General features: G+C 32.7%; 1 protein-coding gene across 1 annotated transcript in view; it reads left to right on the top strand.

Moving 5' to 3' along the window:
• Positions 1 to 11,441: 11,441 nt before the first annotated feature.
• Positions 11,442 to 21,318, top strand: part of LOC145725173 (neuropeptide SIFamide receptor-like) — a 100,521-nt gene continuing 90,644 nt past the window's right edge. Inside the window, exons 1-2 of the mRNA XM_081973811.1 lie at positions 11,442 to 11,709; positions 20,893 to 21,232. Of these exons, the coding sequence (XP_081829937.1) occupies positions 11,551 to 11,709; positions 20,893 to 21,232 (499 nt within the window). The 5' untranslated portion in view covers positions 11,442 to 11,550. The remainder of the gene's footprint in view (positions 11,710 to 20,892; positions 21,233 to 21,318) is intronic.

The following is a 21,318-nucleotide window of genomic DNA, read 5'->3' as shown; positions in this document are numbered from 1 at the left end:
TGTGGAGTGAGTACAGTCTAAACTACCATCTGACACAAAAATCACTCAAATCGGACGTTTAGAATGTGAGTTATGGCGTTTTTGCCGTTCGCGGACACTGAATTTCACGTTTTTGCTGTTTTCTTGGGCTGCTACGCCCCTGGATTAAGTCTGAACAAGGTAATTTATTTACTGTGGAGTGAGTACAGCCTAAACTACCATCTGACACAAAAATCACTCAAATCGGACGTTTAGAATGTGAGTTATGGCGTTTTTGCCGTTCGCGGATACTGAATTTCACGTTTTTGCTGTTTAATTGGGTTTCTTGGGCTGCTACGCCCCTGGATTAAGTCTGAACAAGGTGATTTATTTACTGTGGAGTGAGTACAGTCTAAACTACCATCTGACACAAAAATCACTCAAATCGGACGTTTAGAATGTGAGTTATGGCGTTTTTTTCCGTTCGCGGACACTGAATTTCACGTTTTTGCTGTTTTCTTGGGTTTCTTGGGCTGCTACGCCCCTGGATTAAGTTTGAACAAGGTGATTTATTTACTGTGGAGTACAGTCTAAACTACCATCTGACACAAAAATCACTCAAATCGGACGTTTAGAATGTGAGTTATGGCGTTTTTGCCGTTCGCGGACACTGAATTTCACGTTTTTGCTGTTTTCCTGGGTTTCTGAGGCTGCTACGTCCCTGGATTAAGTCTGATGGGGTTGATTTTTTTACTGTGGATTGAGTACAGTCTAAGCTACCACCTGACGCAAAAATCACTCAAATCGGACGTTTAGAATGTGAGTTATGGGGTTTTTGTCGTTCGCGGACACTGAATTTCACGTTTTTGCTGTTTTCCTGGGTTTCTGAGGCTGCTACGTCCCTGGATTAAGTCTGATGGGGTTGATTTTTTTACTGTGGATTGAGTACAGTCTAAGCTACCAGCTCGCGCAAAAATCACTCAAATCGGAAGTTCAGAATGTGAGTTATGGCGTTTTTGCCGTTCGCGGACACTGAATTTCACATTTTTGCTGTTTTCCTGGGTTTCTGAGGCTGCTACGTCCCTGGATTAAGTCTGATGGGGTTGATTTTATTACTGTGGATTAAGTACAGTCTAAGCTACCATCTGACACAAAAATCACTCAAATCAGACGTTTAGAATGTGAGTTATGGCGTTTTTGCCGTTCGCGGACACTGAATTTCACGTTTTTGCTGTTTTCCTGGGTTTCTGAGCCTGCTACGTCCCTGGATTAAGGCTGATGGGGCTTGATTTTTTTACTGTGGATTGAGTACAGTCTAAGCTACCAGCTCGCGCAAAAATCACTCAAATCGGAAGTTTAGAATGTGAGTTATGGCGTTTTTGCCGTTCGCGGACACTGAATTTCACGTTTTTGCCGTTTTCTTGGGTTTCTTGGGCTGCTACGCCCCTGGATTAATTCTGAACAAGGTAATTTATTTACTGTGGAGTGAGTACAGCCTAAACTACCATCTGACACAAAAATCACTAAAATCGGACGTTTAGAATGTGAGTTATGGCGTTTTTGCCGTTCGCGGATACTGAATTTCACGTTTTTGCTGTTTAATTGGGTTTCTTGGGATGCTACGACCCTGGATTAAGTCTGAACAAGGTGATTTATTTACTGTGGAGTGAGTACAGTCTAAGCTACCATCTGACACAAAAATCACTCAAATCGGACGTTTAGAATGTGAGTTATGGCGTTTTTTCCGTTCGCGGACACTGAATTTCACGTTTTTGCTGTTTTCTTGGGTTTCTTGGGCTGCTACGCCCCTGGATTAAGTTTGAACAAGGTGATTTATTTACTGTGGAGTACAGTCTAAACTACCATCTGACACAAAAATCACTCAAATCGGAGGTTTAGAATGTGAGTTATGGCGTTTTTGCCGTTCGCGGACACTGAATTTCACGTTTTTGCTGTTTTCCTGGGTTTCTGAGGCTGCTACGTCCCTGGATTAAGTCTGATGGGGTTGATTTTTTTACTGTGGATTGAGTACAGTCTAAGCTACCATCTGACGCAAAAATCACTCAAATCGGACGTTTAGAATGTGAGTTATGGGGTTTTTGCCGTTCGCGGACACTGAATTTCACGTTTTTGCTGTTTTCCTGGGTTTCTGAGGCTGCTACGTCCCTGGATTAAGTCTGATGGGGTTGATTTTTTTACTGTGGATTGAGTACAGTCTAAGCTACCATCTGACGCAAATCACTCAAATCGGACGTTTAGAATGTGAGGTATAGTCGTGTATTTTTTGTTGCTGATCTAACCTCAAACGAAACCGTTTCCTGTTTCGCGTCAACGTGCCTCAGATTTACTTCCAAGGCGACTACGACATTGACATGAGCGTGCTAATACTGAAGTACAAGGGCCAAGGACCGATTACCGGGAATTTCAGTGAGTTTGGCCCTCCAATTTCCCCGTTTTTCTCTCCTTTGAACCGGCCAAAAATGACGTTTCTCCAACTGGGTGACAGATATGTCAAAAATGACAGCGGAAATGGATTGCCCGTCCCCGAATTAGTCGAAAACGAGTACCATCAAGCCGGGGCTATCTCAAACCAAAATGGCGGAAATTGCAAATGGCGTCTAAAAGACTACTTTACTAGTTACATAATATACTATAATTACCACAAAAATAAAAAATGTATGATTAAACTAGGAATTGTTAAGTTATCAGATAGACATGACTGCGAATAAACGTAAACATCACTTAAAAAAGTGAGTGGATGACAACCAATGGATAATGCAAATGAAAACTCCTTTGCAAAGCTAAAACTTAATTTTATTATTCATCCGCGTAATGGACGATTTCATGGAAATACTGACACGCTGGTTGATGGCAAATTTCGAGACCTGTTTACTTGTGCGGTGATTTGCTGCTCATCCCCTTCTGCCTGTTTTCCATTTTATTAGGCAGGGAAGCATCAGGTATACGTGTTGAATGGAAAAACTGTTCTAAAAGTTAACCATACAAATGGAAAGCTTTATTATGTAGTCGGATCGTCGATGCCACTATCGACTATGTGGCTCCAGTTTTGTCGCAGTACAAGTTCAAGGCCTTTTAACTTTTCTCATATACGATTACGTACCTAGCATCCGTCTATATCCTGTCCAAAAAGTCCGGTTCCGGAAACTTTTTCAGAACTGGCGTTATTGCTTAATAAAAACTTTTATTATCGACATATTTTAAGGTGTGTTTTAGACGCTGCAGTCGGAAAGTATCTACTCATTTTAGAAGAATATGCAATTATTAAGGAAATAAAATATGTTTTGAACAAATCCATTTGAATAATACTTTGTACGTGAAAAACAAGGAATTTTGTTTTGAAGTTGGTACGCTGGTTTGAGTGTAAACTGAAATTCAGACAGGTTTACTCAATGTTTGAACATATTTTGATAAAGCCTAAAATCTCCATCTTCTTCCTCTCTTTCCATTTCATCTACTTCTGATAGAAATACCATATTTAGGCAAAGATTGTAATGTCTAATTTTTTTTCAATTCTTTTTATTTTAGCGTGGAAGAATACATTGTGGCAAACTATGATTTTCTGATTTTGACTTAACTCTTTTTCATTGTCTCATCTTTTTTCAATTTTTCTTCTTTAAATATGGTAGAAATTTCTTCTTTTCCACTGTCATTTCAATTATTTTTTTAGTCTTGTAGAACATACCTACACTATTTGATGCAAACTTGACATCCTCTGTCTTCTTCTTTTTTTCTGTTCTATCAATGCTTCTTCTTTTAAACAATTTTTGACACAAAAATTATATCCGCTATGCAAAATGCTTGCTAACACTAGCATATATTAATTTTTATACTACAAAATGAGCCAAAACTCGCCTCTAACTCCTCACGTTACCGAGATATTGAATTTTGAAAAGTACTTAAAAAATACCTCCCCCATTCTTTCAATTTTTTTGAAAAATGAAAAATTTAAAATGCTTTCCTTGTGCTTATTTTACCTACTTTAACGTTTTTAGTTATAAATATGCCCTTTGCTGTGTATTAGAACCCTTTTGGAGCAAAAAAAATATTTGAAAGTTTTGACAAAAAATGGAATTTTTCGAATTTTCGAAAGATTCAAAGTGGTTATTTCACTTAATTTGAGGTACTTTGGTATAAATATACCCTTTGCTGTGCATTGGAACCCTTATGGAGCAAAATAAAAAATTGCCAAAAATTGACTTTTTACCAAAACTGTAATTTTTTGTATATTTGAATGGTTTTAACTTTTTTATTTGAACTCTTATCAATTTGCTGTACCGCGATTAGAAAGAGGATAAAAAATACTACAAAATAAGACGAAACTCGCCTCTCTAACTCCTCACGTTACCGAGATATTGAATTTTGAAAAGTACTTAAAAAGACCTCTAATACACCCCAATTCTTTAAATTTTTTTGAAAAATGAAAAATTTTAAAATACTTTTTTGTGCTTATTTTACCTAATTTAACGTTTTTAGTTATAAATGTGCCCTTTGCTGTGCATTGGAACCATTTTGAAGCAAAAGAAAAAAATTGAAAATTTTCACAAAAAATTGCATTTTTCTAATTTTCGAAAGGTTCAAAGTGGTTATTTCACTTAATTTGAGGTACTTTGGTATAAATATACCCTTTGCTGTGCATTGGAACCCTTATGGAGCAAAATAAAAATTTGCCAAAAATTCACTTTTTACCAAAACTGTCATTTTTTGTATATTTGAATTATTGTAACTTTTTTATTTGAACTCTTATAGATTTCGCTAAAACGCCTTTAGAAAGAGGATAAAAAATACTACATAATGAGCCGAATCTCGCCTCTCTAACTCCTCACGTTACCGAGATATTGAATTTTGAAAAGTACTTATTAAAAAAGACCTCTAATACCCCCCCATTCTTTAAATTTTTTTGAAAAATGACAAATTTTAAAATGCTTTTTTTGTGCTTATTTTACCTAATTTAACGTTTTTAGTTATAAATATGCCCTTTGCTGTGCATTGAAACCCTTTGCAAATAAAGACCAAAATGCAAATTTTCCAAAAATTCACTTTTTACCAAAACTGTAATTTTTTGCATTTTTGAATGGTTGTAAATGTTTTATTTGAACTGTTATCAATTTCGCTAAAGTGTCATTAGAAAGAGGATAAAAATATTACAAAATAAGCCGAAACTCGCTTATCTAACTCGTCACGTTACCGAGATGATGAATTTTGAAAAGTACTTAGAAAAAACCTCTACCCTTTGCTGTACATTGGAACCCTTGTAGAGCAAAATAAAAATTTTCCAAAAATTCACTTTTTACAATAATTTTAATTTTTTGTATTTTTGAAAGGTAATAATTTAAATTATTTTGAAAAATAGAAAATTGTAAAATATTTTGCATATTTGCAAACAAAATTAAGGACGTAACGGTACAGCTAGAACAAAGTGACAACGAGTCAAGTTTGAACAGGTAATTTTATTAAAATCTTAAAGTTTCATTTAAAATATTGAATTATTAAGGCGACTGTGTAGTTCGGCCTCTTGGAATTTAACGTCAAATGTAATTATGTCAGGTCTTAGTGGCAAAACGCTTTTTGGATTTCATCTACTTTAATTGGATTTCAGTTTTCGTGATTGCAATATTTTCAGATACTATGCTGGTTAATAATTTGACTAAATGGTTGCTGAACAAAGATTTACTTATTTAGTAATGTTTATCCACTTTAGCAGAAATATTTGTTATTTTCGTTCAATTTTCAGTTATTTTCTTGCAAAATATTGTATTTTGTATTCTTGCACTGACGTTCGAATGAAATTTGTAGTTTTTGCTGTAATTTTGAAACTTTTTGCGACCTGGAGGAAATAAAATATTTTTTCTACGAATGTTTGCAAATAAGCTACTTTGCATACGTAAAAGTGTGTGCAAAGTGGCACTTTCCCGCACACTATGCGGGAAAAAATTTTTTGTCTTTGAAAATGAGGCTTGTTTCCTTAGAAACCAAAGCTCATTGTCAAACAACGCATTTATATGCAATTTAAAGTCTACAACAGTGTTTATTCTTACTTATTTAAGTTAAAAAAACTATTTTAATAATGGATATCACTGAAGATGAACTTCCGGAAGATGTTCTAAAAGCCGCCAACATGGCTAGTTTGCAATTGCTGCCTCTCAAATCGCGAGAAAAATACGAGAAACAGTACGAGTTGTTTACCCAATGGTGCGAACAAAAGGGGATAAAAACCTTAAAGGAAGAGGTACTTTTAGCGTATTTTGTTACTTTAAGCAAAGAATTCAAACCTAACACAATGTGGTCAAAGTATTCAATGCTCAAAAATGTAATAAAAATAAAAAGAGACATCGATATCGGTGAATTTTATAAGCTCACTGCATTTCTGAAAAAGCAGAATGTTGGTTTTAAACCTAAAAAGGCGAAAATTTTTACAAAAGAAGAAATATTCAGTTTTATGAACTCCGCACCAGATGAAATTTACCTGTTAATTAAAGTTGCCACTATATTCGGACTTGCTGGTGCATGTCGAAGGGAAGAGCTAGCCAATTTAACCACTACAGATATTGAAGACAAAGGAAACCTCATAATTGTTAAAATTAGGGATTCCAAAAATCATACAGCAAGAAACTTTATAATATCAGAAGAAGTTCATAACGGAACCTACCTGGAACTGTACAGAAGATACACCGGCCTACGTCCAAAAAAGTCAAACAATCGTTTTTTCCTAGTTTACAGAAAGGGTAAATGTTTTTCGCAAAGTGTTGGAGTAAACAGTTTTGGAAAAATGCCTTCTAAAATAGCTATTTTTTTGAAGTTGCCAAATCCAGAACTCTACACAGGGCACAGTTATCGTCGATCATCGGCAACGTTCCTGGCCGATTCTGGAGAAGGAATCACTGACATAAAACGCTTGGGGGGTTGGAAATCGACTACGGTAGCTGAAGAATACATTGATGAATCCACAAGTTATAAAAAAGGATTAAGTAACAAAATTCTGACCTTCAATCCTAAAGAAAGTGAAGCAGTTCCAAGTACCAGTATTTTACCTTCAGTTGCTCAATCTGCGATCAATTTAAAAAACGCGACCAACTGTACATTTAACATTAATGTTGTTAATAACAATAAATAGTTATAAGTTGTTGTTTTTAATATCAATAAAAATTAAAAACAAAATGTATAGATATTTCATTCGTAGAAAAAATATTGTTCCTAACACGTGTGCAAAGTCTGAATAGGAAAACTACTATAAACAGCCTGTCAATGTGCCTGAAGCAAAAGAAAAAAACTTTTTTTGTTTTTAAGTGTTTTCTGGATGGATGTTGTATTTGACTACTAAACACACTCGAACCTCTGCACGGTTTTAAATCAGAAACATAAATTGCCTCTTTACCGTTATGGAATGTTTGAAGACGTGGAAAACTACTGTTCCGTTTACTTAGTTCTATTGAAACAATCGTCGCCGTTTCCCCGCACAAAAACTGTTTTCCTCAGCTTTCATAGCGTAAAATTTGCGATTTCCGATAACGTTTTCCCGGCTTGACCTTACCCAATAGAAAACATATTGAGACCGGAAAGACCCCGTTAAAGGTGGGCAGCGATCGTATCGGAATAATTTAAATATGGGCCGAATATCGACTGGATGGATAAAAGATTTACCTGACCGGGATAAATCGATGCTCTGGCAAACGAGACTATCTCGATATGTTTTAATTAATTCACACTGATTACTGAATATAAATTGGAACGCAAAATTGGTGTAATAAAATAGTTTCAAAATATTCACAAATAAAATTTTCATTATGACCCTTCGTGCATTTTGCATAAGTTTGCTGACAGTTTTAAAACTAAATTTAGTTTTCTAAACTTGAAATGAAAATTTTTTAGACCCGAGTGTCGATGCCACAAACGGAAATATGAGTTTCGTAACTTAAGTTTACTCACTGATTTAATGCAAATTGATTGTTGACCGATATGTTAAATACATACTGATAGGTTATTTAGGCCAACACTGATCAGTTGTCATGTCAAATTATCTTGTGTAAATTACTACATTCCCTATGAACACAAACGGTTCTTGTCTAGTGATTAATTAATCGGGTGTAATATCCCTAGTGCATTTAATTTTTCCGGAAAAATTCGGAAAAATTAGTTTCTAAGTAATTTGTTTTAACAAATAGCATGAGCGAGAGTGGTTTTAAAAATCATCCGAGTCGAAGACGAGTTAAAACAAACGTTAAAACAAATTACTTAGAAACGAGTATTCCAATTTTTCCACCGGAAAAATTAGATGCACGAGGGATATTTGGTAAGATTATTTCCTGAGTTAAATAAACATTTTATTTTAATTAAAACAATAAGAACAATAACTTTCAAGCTAGAAAGGGTAACACTATTCTTTATGTTGCTGTGAGGAGTGTGAAATTGTTTCGAATTTTTTTCCGGAAAAACTGCTGACAGCTAAGTTGACAGTTGTCAAGTGATTTTTCCACTTAAAATTTACATTTGTTATACTAATTCTTGATAGCGATTGGTCAAAATTGATAGGAAGGAAATAATCTTAAGAAAAATAATTGTTAGAAGTTTCTTAACCGTCATCACTTTGAATGTTTGTCAACCCAAGGAAAATTGTCAAACTTAAAATTACATTGTTTAATTGTCAATTTGAATACATTTCTAACATTAATGGTTAAAGTTTTGATTTACATAATAAACATCAAAATTTAGTTAAAGATCTGTTTTTGCAACTAGATTTGTAATGAAATTAAATTTAAGTCGATTAAATATAAAAATAAAGTTGGTCAGGCTTTAAAGCTCTGAAATTATATTTTTAGTTTTCTAGTATCTACAAACAAAACCCATTTTTGTCATACTAATACATTTATAACTCATTTGGTAAGTATTTCAGCAAATAATAAAGTGGCATTATAAAAAATGTTTTTTTGTTTGTAACTACAAAAACTTAAATACAAAAAAATAACTAAGAACTACAATTATCATTTAACCACTGCAACAGTCACATACAATGTGATTTCGTTCTTCAAACCCATAAAGATGTGCAGCAGATATTACGATTTTGTTAACTAATTAAGATATACAAGTTTTTTTGATAAATTAAAATAAATGAACGACATTATACGACCCCTTTGTGCTTGCTATCCTTTTTAATGCTTGTGGAAATCCCATCAAGCTAATCGTATTTGAATTTTTGTACACAAATTATGTGTATCATTAATAAAACATGTTTTCCTCTACTAATTCTGAAAAGTCAAAAAATATGGAAATATTTACAATATACAGGGTGGTTCAGATTTAAATGTCAATAATTCACCAATTAAAAAATAAGTTGACATTCATTATGTCATTTTCCTGAAAAGTGCTTCCTAATGAAAATACAGCCCTTCAAATTTCTGTTTAAAAAATCGTTTTTTTTGTCATAACTGTCAAACCGTTGGAGCAATATTGATCAAATTTGGAACAAGTACTTTATTACACGTTATTACGGTCAAAGACCCAAAACTAACTCAACCCAACTTAAAAATTGTCTTGGAAACGGAAAATTCACTTAAGAAGTTTAAAAAATATTATTGTAGCCAGTTTTCTTAGTTTCCAGACAAACTAAAAGACTTTAGTTTTGAAAATTGAATTAGAAAAGATAAACATTTCAGAAGCTTAAAAAATGTGTTTGTAACCAGTTTTCATGCAAATCGAGAGACTTTAATAATAAAAATTGACTTGTAGACATAAAAACTACTTTTTCAAGAATTTGTTACTACAAATTCATATATTTAAACCTTAAAAATTGAATTGAACCCCAAAATGTGACTGAACTAGTGAAAAGTCACATCAGAAGCTTAAAATTTGCATTTGAAGTAAGTTTTCATAATTTGAACACAAATTTCAATATGTTAGTCTTGAAAATAGTCTTAGATGCAGGACATTGACATTAGATTCATGAAAATTGTCTTGAAAACGAACTTTTCTTGCTTTTTACTTTGCTTTTCATTTTCTTCTAATTCTGGACTATTTTTAGTGCCTCAAAACTGCTTTCAGCTTGGAAAATCGAGTTTCAAGACTATCTTCACCAAGTAATTGACATAGCAAACTTAAAAAACAATTTTTACATTCTTCATAGACTTAAAATAGCATTCCAAGCTTTGTCACTATTAAATCGACTTCTAGACACCTCAGTGCTAAAAATTCGGGTATTTCTTAATAAACTAGACTGTTTTTAGTGTTTTAAGGCTGTTTTCAGTGCCTCAAATCGAGTTTCAAGACTATCTTTACAAAGTTTTTGACTTATCAGGCCTAAAAGCTGGTTTGTCCACTGACTATAGTCTTGAAAATGTTATTTCAAGCTTCTTCAATATTAAATTGACTTCTGCACTCATAGGTGCAATAAATTGTAGCATCTCTAAGAAATTCAGACTGTTTTTAATACTTTTTAAGACTGAAAAATCGAGTTTAAGACTATTTCCAAAAGTCAAGTTTCTTCAGTAATAAAAGTAAAAAATGTTGGTACCAAATGCTACAATAATAGTTTTTGAGAACTAATTTTTAGAAATAAAATAGTCCGAACATTTAATTTACTTCTAGACTTGTTGTCCAGTCCAGAAAATTGAGTTGTACACCAATTAAAGTCTTGAAAATATACTTTTGGACTCTCTTTAGTCCTAGTAAGGTCCGTTCTAGCATTAAAAGTAAACTTTTATACTATTTTTAGTAGTAAAAAATGAGTTTCATGCACAATACAATATTTGTTTTGATTTCCGGACTTTTTTTAGTTCTTGAATGCCAGTCTCAGACACTCAACCAGGATGGCAGTCTGAGAAAGCGAATCATAAGACCATTCCTAGTAGTAAAAAAGTTTTTAGACTATTCAGTACAAATTTGGACTTTCACAAGTCTTGAATGTTCAGTTTTAAACTATAAAACGATTTTTTAAATTGAAATTTGGAGGACTGTATCTTCCTTAGGAAACGTTTTTCAGAAAAATGACATAATGCAAGTCAACTTATTTTTTGATTGGCTATCAAATGGTGAATTATTGACACTTAAAACTGAACCACCCTGTACAGATGATTGTTTATATTTTACTCAATAGCTTTGTTAATTTTGATCTGACAGTATAGTTTAAATGAACAAAGTTCAAAACTGATGTCATCACATTAGTACCTTACTGTTTTAATAGTTTTGTCAGTTCTTAAGTGAATAACCATCATTTTCTGACCATCTTTGGAGGGAAATTACATTAAATTAAGGAAGAAGTGAAGGTTTAATTGTTTTTTTTTTTAAATTATGACAATATTAAGTGTGCTGCTCCTAATAGGTATGAGAAGAACTGATAATCTACTCCAGAAAAAAAGTCTAACCTTTCAGTAAATGAAATAAAAAATTATTAGCGCAGTCGCGAGTGCATGCCGGGACCTAACGGCCCTCCAAAGCTCCAAAGCATCGTCGAAGGCTCACTTGCTCCACGTTCGTGGAATGGCTCGGAAGCGCCCCAGGTCGAAAATCGCGCGGAAAACCGCGTTTTTCTTTGGCATGTGAAAGTTCCAAAGTTCGCGATTGAGCTCAGAGAGAGTGTGTTAAATGGATGAGTCGGATGGCGGTCGCAACAAGTCCAAATCGGTTTTCGACTTGACCGAGTTCGGTTTTAGAGATTATTTTATCGAAAATTACCAGCAGAAATTCACCGATACCGACATGCTCTCTTCGGAGTACTATGCCGGATTTATGGATGTCGTGCAGGTTAGGGATTATGTATTGACACGTTTGTAGTAGCTCATGTAGTGGTCACTCAAATGCCAGATTAAATTAAAAACGAAAACTCAACCAAACAGTCTCAGTATAGAAACAATTCGGACTTTAGAAAGAAATTATTTTAGCGTGGTGTATCGCCATTTAGCAGGCCAAATTTTTTTTAAAATTGTGCTTATATACGCATCAATTTGCCTTATAGTACTTTTAACAATTTTGTAAACTATATTGGTACTACTGATTTAACAAATCAAACACTTTAAGTGATTTTTAATAAAAAAGTATCACCACTGAAATTATAGAAAACATTGTTTATTCTCAAAAAATGCAAAGTTATTGATTAACTCTTTCTGTTCATTGAAACATTTAAAAAAAATATATAATATGCAGCAAAAGTCTGGATATGCATTTCAAATTCTAGTAGCTCTTGGGTATGCCATGATACTTGGTATCTAAATACATTTTATCAAATGTGAAGAAATAATAATAATACTAATTTATTAAATTTAAAATTACTTTAGAGAAACTAAATGTAATTTTGACAAGAGAGTATATAACCAAAAAATTAACAGGAATAAACAAACTAATTAGTTTACAAGACTGTGTGTTTTAGACTAATATGATTTGTAAAAATTGGTTACATTTTTTAGAAATTTTCTTTGAAAATCCAGGAAAATTGTTTTTAACCTTATAAGTATAACCCCTGACAAGACTTTTCGAGAAAATTCACAGATTTCCATTTAAAGATTTCCTTATAAAATTCTGATTTAAAACTTCGTTATTACGTTCAAAGACCGAAAACTAACCCAACCCAGAAAAGATAAAAATTGATTGATTTCAGAAGATTAAAAATTGTGTTTCGTGCAAATCGAGAGACTTTAATATTGAAAATTGATTTGTAGAATAAAAAAACTACTTTTTCTAGAATTTTTGACTACAAATTCATACATTTAAACCTTAAAAATTGAGTTAAACAACAAAAACTGACTATGAACTAATGAAAAGTAACATCAGAATCTTAAAATTTGCATTTGAAATAAGTTTTCATAATTTTGAGACAAATTTCAATATTTTAGTCTTGAAAATAATCTTAGATAGAGGACATTGATATTAGATTCATGAAAATTATCTTGAAAACTAACTTTTCTTGCTTTTTACTTTGCTTTTCATTTTCTCAGAATTCTGGACTACTATTAGTGCTTCAAAATTGCTTTCAGCTTGGAAAATCGAGTTTCAAGACTATCTTTACCAAGTTATTAACACAGCAAACTTAAAAAACAATTTTCACATTCTTCATAGACTTAAAATGGCATTCCAAGCTTTGTCACTATTAAATCTACTTCTAGACACCTCAGTGCTAAAAAATCGAGTTAAAAATTATTTCTTAAAAATCTAGATTGTTTTACGACCTATCTTTACGAATTTTTTTGACTTATCAGGCGTAAAAGTCAATTTGTACACTGTCCATAGTCTTGAAAATGTTATTTCAAGCTTCTTCACTATTAAATTGACTTCTACACTCATAGGTGCAATAAATTGTAGCATCTTTAAGAAATTCAGACTGTTTTTAGTGCTTTTTAAGACTAAAAAATCGAGTTTAAGACTATTTCTAAAAGTCAAATTTCTTCAAGTCAAAAAGTAAAGTAATAAAAGTAAAAAATTTTGGTACCAAATGCCACGATATTAGTCTTAAGAACTAATTTTTAGAAATGAAATAGTCCAAAATTGCATTTACTTCTAGACTTGTTCCGGTCCAGAAAATTGAGTTGTACACCAATTAAAGTCCTGAAAATAGACTTTTGGACTATTTTTAGTCCTAGTAAAGTCAGTTTTGGCTTAAGTCAACTTTTAGATTATCTTTAGAAGTAAAAAATGGGTTTCATGCACAATACAATCTTTGTCTGGATTTCCGGACTGTTTTTAGTTCTTCAAATCCAGTTTCAGACACTCGACCAGGATGGCAGTCTGAGAAAACGAATTATAAGACTATTCTTAGTAGTAAATAGCAAGTTTTTAGACTATTCAGCACAAATTTGGACTCACAAGTCTTGAATGTTCAGTTTTACACTATAAAACGATTTTTGAAATTGAAATTTGGAGGACTGTATGTTCCTTAGGAAACGTTTTTTAGAAAATTTACATAATGCAAGTCAACTTATTTTTTGATTGGCTATCGAATGATGAATTATTTATTGACACTTAAAACTGGAAGTATTCAGCTCACTTAGCTCCAAAATGTTTAGAGCTAGATTTCACCCCGTAGAAGAATTTGAAGTTATTGTGTCATAACACAGTTATACATTACAATATTTTAACTTAATAACAATTTGTGTGCAAAAGTTTTTAGAAAGTTTACTTTTTATAAAATATCGATTTTCTCTAACGTTCAAACATATTTTTTCAAAACATTTCAAATCTCTTATTCATGTGTTTTAACACTTTAAATTAAGTTTTTCTAGATTCTTAGAGAAAATAATGTTTTTTCAATATTTATTTTTACTCTGAACTAACTTGTCACTCTGATTGATATTTGTGAGCAACTTAGGTTACATGTGCTTTGACAGTCACTTGTAAAGTTTTCTCTGTCCTCATCATTAAGTTTTTACTTATATACTTGTAGACAATGTGCCCAAAACGTTAACAATTATGACAAACCACTAAAATTCATCATCAAGTCTTCACAAGAATAGAAAAATAGGTTTGTACTTTTTTAAGGTATTACGAAGAAGTTATACTGGGATTGCTTGTTTGCTAGTTTGGAAATATCACTTAAATAATCAATCAAAGATTTAGACCATCAAGAAAAATTACAACACAGACTCTAGTTAGGTTAGGTTAGTTACGTATGTGCCTTTAACATCTAAGGAAGATTGTGTTTAACATTGATTGTTGATTTTGGAAAATCTAGGTTTCCAAACTTCCTCTTGGTTACACTGGATCAACTTAAGACAAAATACGCAACAGTAGGAAAGTACTAACATTTCAATGTAACTTTCATGTTAGCTTCAAATTATCCACAAATCCTAATAAAACCGGCCTTATAAGTGACAACAAAATGAGTTGTGTTCAAGTTCCCATATGCGATTTTCTTATTGAACGCCTGCAGGAATTCTATATTCTCCTTCGAATCCTGTTCGGATTTCTAAAGACCTTGGCATGAATTTTTTGATATTTGGCACTGCATTATATTCCGGCCCTAATAGCTCAACATTTGAATATATATTTAGGAGTCAAACGTTCTCGTTCCTCCTAATATAAAGGCGGAAAAATGCATCGAGTTCTTAACATCGCCCTCTTTAAATAATTTTCTCGGCCGTTTTGAAAATTCCCTCCGGGCTGCCGGGAATTTTAAAGTTCTATTTCCGGCAGGAAAACATCTAATTCCGCCATGTCGGCGAATACTTGCTTCGAATATGCTAAATGTTTGCATATCGTAATGCTCAAGGGCTGATTTGCAATTAAAGGGAGAATTTAGTTCAAATGGAGCTTGTGAATCGCTTAATTTCCTGTCTTAGCCGGCTAATGAAAACATATCCCAATGACCCAGTTTTTTTCGGGTTTTACTAACCAAATTAGCATCAACGATGATAATTACACAAATCTTGTTTGCTGCATGTTTTTCTACAGATGGTTTGAAACTTTGTTAGATAGTTGGTTCAGTAAATAAGACACATGAAACAAAATATGCAAATTCTGCACACAAACGTAATACTACAAATCACGGAACGTGTATCGATCAAAACGGTCAGACATGCAATAAAGTTGAAATGGACATGCCAAGGTTATGACAAATCATGTCTCTGTTTTAGAAGAGATTTAGCTTTGGTTACAAGTTTGACGTGAATAATTTTGAACTTTGAAATATGCAGTAGGTTATAGGCGATGCCAAGGTTTCCAGTCTCGTTAATATTCAAACCTGACACTTAAAGTTTTCAAAGTTCGCATCGCAACTGGTTAATAGAATATCAGTTGATGTGCCAATATTTTATAGTTCTTTTAGTAATAAAACATGTTTTTCTAATTTTGGCATATAAAGTGACATTTTTCAAAACTGATTAGAGTGACAAAACGTTTTACTTTTTGTAACTAGTTACGAAAAGTATCACTTTATGTAACTAGTTATGAAATAGTATATTTCATTACCAGTACAGAAATGAGGATTTTTCCGTGCGCGCGTGACAAATTCTCGTGTGAGGCGCAGCCGAACACGGGAAGTCATGCAAGAACGGAAAATCCATTTCTGGACGAGTAATGAACGATATTTTTTATTATACTTAGGTACCTGAAATCAACATAAACAAAAAATATCGCAAAAAATTATTAAGAAAATCGGGAATATTTATTTTTATTTTTAAAACAGTAAAAATGTAAGTACATACAACTCAAATTAACAAAAAAAAATACAAGTAGGTAATTCTAAGAAAATTAATTTTGGACAGAACCGTTATTATTAATAGTAATATTTATTGTACAATTCGTATTATTGTTGAAGCTCAATCCCTTTTGCATTTCTTTTTGTTGAACTAAAGACTCTGCTAAAGATGTTGAAGCGGAGTGTTCGTGTGTGCTTTGGTTCTCTTGATTGACTGTTACAGATGTTGTAGTTTCCAAGTTACAAGGGCTAAACAACTTCCGTGATACTTCAATTTTTCTTTGTATGGACTCTTCTATATATCCTTCTGCTACATTGGAAGAAAGCCATCCTCCGTGTCTTTTCAAAGTGAGCAAATCACCGCCGTTTTCCACCAACATGGTTGCCGAAGAGAGCCTTAGCCCATGTCCGATATATTCTTCGGGATTTTTTAGTTTTAGGTATTTTGCAATAAGTTTTGGAATACCACTGATAGTATGGCACCCAACATGTTGAGCGTAACATCTTTGGTTTCGGTATGCAACAAATAATCTTCTACTCTCCATATGTTTAGGGCGGAGATCTGCGTATTTACGGTAAATTGTACAGGGATCGAATTTGCAATTTTCATTGGTAATGGTAAAACTTCTTGACCTGTGAGTTTTTCCATCTCGTAAGAACACGACAAGGAAACGCCCATTATCTTCCACATCATCTAAACTCAAACGTATTAAATCATCTCTGCGGCATGCACCGAAGATGCCAAACACTAAAATTACTTTTGCTAGTAGATATTCTCCATCTGAAGCTTCACATAAAAATTTGGTTACTTGTTCTGCTGTAAGAATCTTGGATTTCTTTGGTATATATCCTACAGCTTGTCGTTTCAAAAAAGCAATCGTTTTTGGATATTGATGGTGAGTATTTTCTTTTATTGCCAAACAAGACATAGAGAACATAGAGAATCGACTCCATAAAGTGGAGGATTTCATAGTGTTGGCTTTTTCAGAAAAATATACTAAAAGAATATCGTCACTCACAATTTTGATTCGTTTCTGAGTCCGCCATTCGGTAAAACTGTTATATTCTTGTTCATATCTCAACCTGGATTTCATTGGTAATAAATCTGCACTCACTTCTGCCGCTCGTTGTAAGATATTTTCGGGAATATCCCGATTTTCTTCACAATCTGAATTCATTTTTGCAAAATGTAGTAAATACATAAATACTTAATTTTCACTGACAGAAAATAAAATTTGTCATTAATAAATAAATCGTTGCTATAGACACATTACTCGTTTCTTTTTTTTCTTCGGGTTACCATAGGATATCTAGTATCATGGATATCTATGTTTATTATTAAGCGCACGGAAAGAGGGATCGGGAAAAAATTTCCGTGCGCTGTTCCGAAAATGTCATATTTACTGTATTTTATAAACAGTTGAAAATGTAGTATTTTCTGTTAAGTATAATAAAAAGTTCATTTCATCACTCCCTGTTTTTATGCATTTCCGTAGAAACATATGGGCGACATCCATCATAACATGTCGTTGTCACAGTTTATACAAGGTGCTATGAAAGTGAATATTTGTGTTAAATCACTTTAAAAGATGGTTTTCACAGCTTTTTGGTTAAAATTAGAAAAAATTATTTATGCAACACGTTTCGAAAATGTCTTATTGTGTAACTCATTCAAATTGTCGAAAATCAAACTTTTCGTAACTGGTTACATAAATAGCTATTAAATGATTTGGTTTATTAAAAACAAATAAAAAAAAGACAAACAATTTTTTTACAAATCTTATTTTTTCTTTTAATCGCATCGTTTTTCTTTTTTTACTTCTTCCTAAGATTTACGAAATAAAAAATATTTTAAGAAATATTGAGTTCTCTTACTTTGTACTGTAAAATGCATTAAATTCCACTTAGCTAACTTTTGAAATGTTGTTTTAGAGCTTCAGTTAAAATTAGTCAAATACTGGTGAAATTACCTTATTTTAGGTTGTTTGGAATTATTGATTTGACCTCCATATTGATTATACATGTAGCATACATTATCATTTTTTATTACACTTCAACTATCTCTAATGTGAGTGTTAGTTATATTTCCATAAACCTGAAAAATAATAATAAATATGGATTTTAACTCTAGAGGGAAAATGAAAGATTTACGCATTTTTAGCACGAAAAAACAGAGAGAGAGAGAGCAAAATGGTTCAGAATTTAAAACTAAACAATACAATTGCTAGTATTCAGGGGGTGTTCAAAAAATATACTCACTCACTGTTTTTGACACACCCTGTACCTATTTTTAGGTTCATACCACTGAACATACAAATTCTAAACGATCTATTTGAGTGATTTATCCACTCTGAACTTGTGAAAATAAGCGAGATACTGGGTGATCAAATTTTGAACTAGTTTTTGGTTCAAAGTGCGTCAAAGCGGTTTTTAGTAAATATCTCAGAATTACAAGAATTTATTTTTATTCGGACTATAAACGTGCTAAATTTGGACTTTTAAGTAAAAATTAAAAAGAAAACTACCTCCAGTAATATAATATGCCGTGTATTCTGTCTACAAATTGTAAAAATGTATTCAATTGGACATGGAGGTATAAAATTCACCATTCTCCCATCGCAAAAATGACAAAATTTCATATTATTAAACTGCTAGCATTTTCTCTATGAATACTTTACAGCTTGATTGATTAGATTTATTTTGGTTGCAAGTCAACTAATTCTCTGGTATTATGAGAACAGTCAATATCCCCTCAATTGAATGATGAATCTTAATGTACAGGGTGCTGCATTTTCGATAGTTTTACGGGGTACAGAGAAAACGGTAATAGATAGAAAAAAAGTAGCATACGTGTTCTGATCTCTTTTTCTGAGCTGAGATGAGTGGGCTGTGCAAACTTCTTTTGTTTCAAAGATACGGAGGGCTTTTGAAAATTGGTCATTTTGGAACCTCCTCTGTATTTCATTTGCTATTAAAGTTATCAAAAAAGGAAGAACGGTTTCCGGTAGAAGTTTTGACGTAGAATCCAATGGCGTAGTCAGTTTTTTTCTATTACGTTTAGTTTCTGACATATGACAGTAAGTTATATTTTTTTAAATGGAACACCCTATATATTTTTAGTTCATTTAATTCTGCTGATTTTTACTTTTTCAACGGTGTATTAAAACATATGTTTGTAAACGTTAATCTCGGTAATTAGAAAAAGAGCATTTCCTTAACAAAAAAGTGCTAAATCATATGTATAAAAATACCCACAGTCGAAACAAAATTTGGCTATGTTCATATTAACATGTTACATGTCGTTTATAAACAATTTTTTCAACTTCCACCTTAAAAATAGTAGAAAATAAAAATGGCCACTTTTCTTATGACTGATGAGTTCTAGTGACGGTAGAACTGTTTGTAACTTAAATTTTTAATAAGATTTATTAAAAATATTTAATTTTCTGATGTGTTAGTTTATATGATTTCCGATTTTGTTTGGTATTTTAGATATTGGCCTTTTTTAAGCTTAGCAAAGGTCTTTTTTTTTTAATAACAAGATTAACCTCTACAAACTTATATGTTGTAATACGCCGTTGAAAAGGTAAAAATCAACAGAATTAAATGACGTAAAAATATATATGATGTTCCATTTAAAAAAATGTTAAAAAAAGTAACTGTCATATGTCAGAAACTAAACGGAATAGAAAAAAACTGACTACGCCATTGAATTCTACATGAAAACTTCTACCGGGAACCGTTCTTCCTTTTTTGATAACTTTAAGAGCAACTGAAATACAGAAGAGGTTCAAAAATTACCAATTTTCGAAAACCCCCCGTATCTTTGAAACAAAAGAAGTTTGCGCAGCCCACTCTTCGCCAGTCATCTCAGCTCAGAAAAAGAGATCAGAACACGTATGCTACTTTTTTTCTATCTATTACCGTTTTCTCTGTACCCTGTAAAACCATCGAAAATGCAGCACCCTGTACACTGTTGCAATTTTGAACTTTATGTTAATACACAGGAAATGTAATTTCTTTTATAATGGTTTAAAATTTGATAGTTTTGTAATTTGTACTACAGTAACCAATCCCAGACTATCTGCCCAAAATAAAAAAATTGGGTTTTAGTTGTCCAGAAAAAAAATGTCAAACCAGATTATTAATCTAAGTTCACTAGTGAAATAAGTATGTTTTTCTAAACATATTTTTTTAAGTAGATATACATACATCTTTTAGAGGTTGAATTCAAATTTATAGCAGCTTTTTAACTTCAAAAGTCTAAAATTTGAAAATTAACTCAATTTTGCCTATCAAGAGCTTACTGTAGTCAATTTCAAATTTCAGGCTTTCAAGTGTTAAGTTTTTCTGTAGATTTTTTTGGCTTTTTTATCCAATTTTTTCCTACAAAACTTGGCTTATTAATACACCGAAATTTTGGTGGAAAAAACAAAGTACATCACGCTGATAAGTTTTTGTTGTCAAAACGGGCGCACTCAGGTCGAGAATAAATTTCGAATTTATGGCCTTGTTTGACACGGACCATGAACCTGGACCATTAATCTTGAGCTGGAGAAAATTCGATTAATCTTTTCGTCGCTCTCTCTAAACTTTTCAACAGATATCCTTAAAAATATTTTCGACCCCCGAAAACTGATCACAATTAAAGAAGAACAAGATTAATTTGGCAGTTGGTGACCTGGATAAAATATTCAATTTCTGCAAACTTATCAAGTTAAAATAAGGTCAGGAATGAAATTTAAGTTAAATATTAGTAAACCCTGTTCTGGACAATAATAACATATTTTTTTTATTTTTAGGTGCATACAGAAAACAGCGACATCCACAAAACAGCCTTGGAAATCAAATCACAAGGCTCCACTTTGGTGATGATGAATACCTCGATGAACGTCACAGAATCCGCATTTTTGCCAGAAATGTTTTATCGTCATTCGGCCGCCATGACTGCTGTCTATTGCGTTGCCTACCTGCTGGTATTCGCCGTCGGTCTGGTGGGCAATTTCTTCGTAATCGCTGTGGTATTCCGCTCACCGCGTATGCGCACCGTCACCAATTTTTTCATCGTTAACCTGGCCGTCGCCGATATTTTGGTCATCGTGTTTTGCCTGCCTGCTACTTTGATGTCCAATATTTTTGTCCGTAAGTTATACTGCACTAATAATTTTTATTATGTAAAGAGAAGAAGGTGAAGAGTTTTGTAATATTCAGATTTCAGAGGTTTCCTC

This window comes from Ips typographus, linkage group LG1, assembly GCF_016097725.1.
Source record: "Ips typographus isolate SLU linkage group LG1, UJ_Ityp_2.0, whole genome shotgun sequence".
Lineage (NCBI taxonomy): Eukaryota > Metazoa > Arthropoda > Insecta > Coleoptera > Curculionidae > Ips > Ips typographus.
This window is presented reverse-complemented; position numbering and strand designations above follow the sequence as displayed.